The 4,554-nt window shown below is 40.8% G+C and overlaps 1 protein-coding gene across 1 annotated transcript; it reads left to right on the top strand.

The window, feature by feature from the left end:
* Positions 1–1,638: 1,638 nt before the first annotated feature.
* Positions 1,639–3,397, top strand: LOC115740068 (MYB-like transcription factor 4). Its single transcript, XM_030673438.2, has 3 exons — positions 1,639–1,898; positions 2,032–2,161; positions 2,481–3,397. The coding sequence occupies exons 1-3, from the start codon at positions 1,769–1,771 to the stop codon at positions 2,911–2,913; spliced, it is 693 nt and encodes a 230-aa protein (XP_030529298.1). The 5' UTR covers positions 1,639–1,768; the 3' UTR covers positions 2,914–3,397.
* Positions 3,398–4,554: the final 1,157 nt, after the last annotated feature.

Consider the following 4,554-nt stretch of genomic DNA (forward strand, 5'->3'; position numbering starts at 1 on the left):
CGGGGTTTAAGAAAAGTCATCAAATGTGATTATTTAATTATTTGATTTAAATGACAAATTGAAAAGAGAAATTATTTCCTAGAACATAAATTTTGTGTAGTTACCAAACGTGTTTCTATTTCGAGAATAGAAATTTTATGCGATTACCAAACGCATTTTAATTCTCTAAAACTCATCCAAGGAATAGAATAAAAAAAATTAATTATAATCAATATTACTTTTTTCAAACGAAGTGTTACCAAGCGAGGCCCTTAGGAGCTTTACCTGTTATGACTTTGGTTATGGTTCATGAGCTTTTCTAAACGTGTTGTAGGAATTGAGATCCAAGAAGATAATTCTCCCAAAAAGTTCTAACCCTATTGTATGGCGACCAATTCGGTCATAAATTTTTTAATTGTGCCAATATAATCCTAAACCTTTGATAGATTTGTCATTTTAGTCATAAACCTTTCAATTGTGCCAATTTGATCCTAAAATTTTTGAAGTTTTTCCAAATTAATCCTAAATATGTAATTTGAGTAATTGGGTGAAAGGATTACATTGATAAATCATCAAAAGATTTAAAACTAAATTGGCATAGTTAAAAGGTTTAGGATTAAATTGACATATCTACAAAAGGTTTTAGATTAAATTTTCACAATTAATATATTTAGGAATGAATGATCTATATTTATAGTAACAAAGCGTCATGCCTACTAAATATGAGCAACCCATCAATTGTGTTCATTACTAAATGAAAATGAAATGAAATAAGCTAATGAACACGCATAAGGAAAAGGCATAGAAAACGTCACCTTTTTCTTGATTAGAAGGAAAACAAAATTTAAAGATTGACATTAGCCAGATTGACAGAAAACGATATAGATGCGGAAATTAATTATAGTTATGTTCGTCAATGTCAGCATTCATGGTTGTAGTAGTAAGAGTAGTAATCATAATAATAATACTAATAACATAAATTATAACAATAGTAATGGTACCAACACTGTGTGCGTCCACAGATTAATGCACAACCGGAAGTCATCAGTGGGTTCCAGATTGATTTCACCACACAGACTCGTTCATGTAATGTGTTCTCTTTTCTTGTCCATCCCATACGTTACGGACGGTGTATTTCGTCGTGCGTACGAGATGGGAAACCGAAACGAAGACCGTTTGTTACGTTGTTAAAAGTCGTGGGGTCGGAGCATGGGGGGGAGGGAGGAGAAAACCCAAAGGAACCATCAGTCAAACTCAAACCCTAGGAAAACATGTGACTGCTCCAACCGGCCCCCTCCTCCCTCCTCGGCGTTGTGGGGCTGTGTTCTCGATCGTCCTCGTACGTGATCATCTGCATCTTCCTATCCATGCTGCGGCCATTCACGTCCTCTGCATTTGTTCTTGTCCACCTTTCGTGCATGGAAGGGTTTTTATTCCCCCTTTGGTTCTTTCTTACGCTCGTTTTGGGACGATGAATGTGTGGAGAGAGAGGGGCAGGGTTTGACAATGAATGTGTTGCCGCGGTAGTTAGTTGCCGTTAAGTATGAGTCCTTTTCTTCTCTCTCGCTCCGCCAAAACCACCGGTCAAAGTCAACCTCCCCTCCTCACCATGCATATGGCAGCACCTAACCCTAGATATATACTGCCTTGGCTCCTCCTTTATCCCCTTGCCTTGTTCAACTCCCTCTCCCTCTCCCTCTCCCTCTCCCTCTCTCTCTCTCTCTACTGTGCATATCATATCCGAAACTTTTGGCTTCAACGGCGGCGTTCTTGGGACATTAGAGAACCCATGAGAAAGCCTTGCTGCGACAAGCGGGACAACAACAAGGGCGCGTGGTCGAAGCAAGAGGACCAGAAGCTCATCGACTACATTCAGAAGCACGGAGAGGGCAGCTGGCGAACTCTCCCTCAAGCGGCCGGTAATTGTTCTCCATCCTTTCATTACATCCCACATGTAGAAAGACATGGCACAACTAAACAACAATCGGATTGCATGATGGAGTTCCGCTAGGGAGAATATGTAACTGAGAATGTGAGTGCATTGGTCATTAGGCCTGCTCCGATGCGGGAAAAGTTGCCGGCTGAGATGGATAAACTATCTGAGGCCAGACCTCAAGAGAGGCAACTTCGCCGAGGATGAAGAAGATCTCATCATCAAACTTCATGCACTCCTCGGCAACCGGTGCGTTCGTCAGTTTCTCTCTCTTTTCTCGCCCTAATATCGCAAAAGAAATGTATTTTCCTACTCCGTTCATGGATACCGTTAAATTTGTATTGGTAATATAACAGGAACTATAACCAACACATTATTGCGGATGAATGGAATCGTAGTTAAGAAAAAAAAAGTTCTCCGTGTCCATGAACCGAGTTTGCTATTTACCGTTCGAAAGTGCGATTAATCTTGTCTTCTTTTAGTAATGAAAGGAGCTTTGTATTCTTTAAATTCACGTTTTCAAGAATAACACTTTGTCTGATAATTTTGTCGGCGATTTATATTTCAGGTGGTCGCTTATAGCCGGAAGGTTGCCCGGACGTACTGATAACGAAGTCAAGAACTATTGGAACTCTCACTTAAGAAGGAAACTCCAAAAGATGGGGATAGACCCCAACAATCACCGGTTGAACCAAAATCTCCCACGCTCTCAAACCCTGAACACCTCCGGCAGCACTTCCTCCTCCAGCTTGAAGACCAACGCGACCCCGGCCGATAAATCCTCCAAGAGTGCTTGCGAACATCACGAGGTATTCAATGCGGAGAACGATTCAGGAGATATCCCATGTGGCTTGCCCGATTTGAACCTTGATCTCACGATTAGTGTCCCGTCTTCTTCGCTTACTAAAGTCGAGGAGGAGGAGGAGCGAAATCCGTATGCCTCTAAGGTAGCGAGGGACGTCAAAAGCGCCGAATCCCCCACTTTGCTTCTCTTTGCATGAGGACTCATTTATCGCCCACCAATTTCTATAAAATCCTAAAAGGATAGAAGTAGAAAGGAGTATGCATGATACGTGACCACAGTTAGTGCGCACAGAGACGATTAATCGCGTGAAGTTCAATGCCTTTTCCCAAGTGCTAGAAAAAATCGAAATTGTTGAAGAGTTAAAGGGACGATCTATGAAGAGGGATCGAGGAAGCACGGGCTCGATCAGTGAAGGTAACCCATCGTTTTTGTGATTCGAGAGAGGGAAAAAAAAAAACGGTACATTCATTGCTCAACTATTTGCAAGCGGAGCCTCGTTGATTGTCGCCATGCGCAAAGGGCGGAGATTGAACATAATCATTCACAAAATTGCTTCACCTCAATCCAGTAAAGTTGAGGGCTGGATTTCCGAGCTTGGGAAATTCTATTTCTTGTAAATTGTATTGTTTCACCATGGAAATATAGTTGAGAAACTGTAATCATCAGCATTTTTTGTCATCTTCTTCTCCCTGTACAATTTTTTGTTCCTGTATTCACACAGAAACTGTAAGTCTGGAGTTTTTCTGATGAAACTTCATTGTGCCATAGCTGGATTGTGAGAAGAACAACAAAATCAGTCCAAAATAAAATGTTATCACTTGGACAGATTAATCCATCTGCAGCAAGAAAACTGGGTAATCACAGGTGGGTCCACAGATTATACATATAACCTTACTAGTCTTAAGCACAAGTCAATGATGGACCACTGGGATTAATTTCTTGAACTATTGATCAATTGGGGTTACTATTGTCACCGGCCGAAAAAGAAAATTGGATATATCATGAGATATCCACGGAAGTTCTGGGTTTCGATGCCAGGAGTACATTGCAGCCATTTCAGCGGAAGAGTCACCCTCAACGCGAGCTTTCTATATACTCTCCGCATTATATACTTCGCAATTGATCTATCCCTCGTGCTCAACAGCGAAAACACATCCTGATTGAAGCGTTCGCTTTTTTCTCGCAACTTCCATCATAAGCTTGTGAGTATATGTTCATGGAAAACCTTTCTACTCAAGAGTTTTTGGGGAGCGCAGTTCCGCATTTTGATATTATGACTCTCAAAACTTCAATGGACGACGGGCCTCCAAGTCGTGAATTCATAAGAGGATGAAGCTGCTGCCGAGGAAGAAAAAGGTTAAACCCAACGGTCTGTTATTCCCATTTTGTCCTGAAACAGATGTTGTGAGTCTTATGTACGGATATAGTACTGTCGCATTTAAAAGTTTCTTGTGATCGGTAAATAATAACATATGTTCAAGATAGGTAGTGGTAGGACTGTTTGGTCCCGAAAAGGTGAACTTTTAGGGTTTCGTCACCGAAGGTAGAAAATTTTAGGCGCTTCGATTCGAAGCACGACGTCCCCATCCATCTATGTCAATAACATGTCAAGTATTGAGTTTTCATATCCTATTTCCGGGAATGATAAAAAAAAAAAATTGCATCGGGGAAATAAATTGAGAACCGAAATATCATGTTGGAGCGAAATTATTGGATCTAAGTGAATTGCTATAACGATCTTTGTGAAAAGGTCGATCACTAACCTTTTGGCGAAACAAAAATGGCACTAAAATTTTATCTCTCGTGAAATCCTAGAGTTACTTGTATATGATCCCAA

This window comes from Rhodamnia argentea, chromosome 5 (genome assembly GCF_020921035.1).
Source record: "Rhodamnia argentea isolate NSW1041297 chromosome 5, ASM2092103v1, whole genome shotgun sequence".
Classification (NCBI taxonomy): domain Eukaryota; kingdom Viridiplantae; phylum Streptophyta; class Magnoliopsida; order Myrtales; family Myrtaceae; genus Rhodamnia; species Rhodamnia argentea.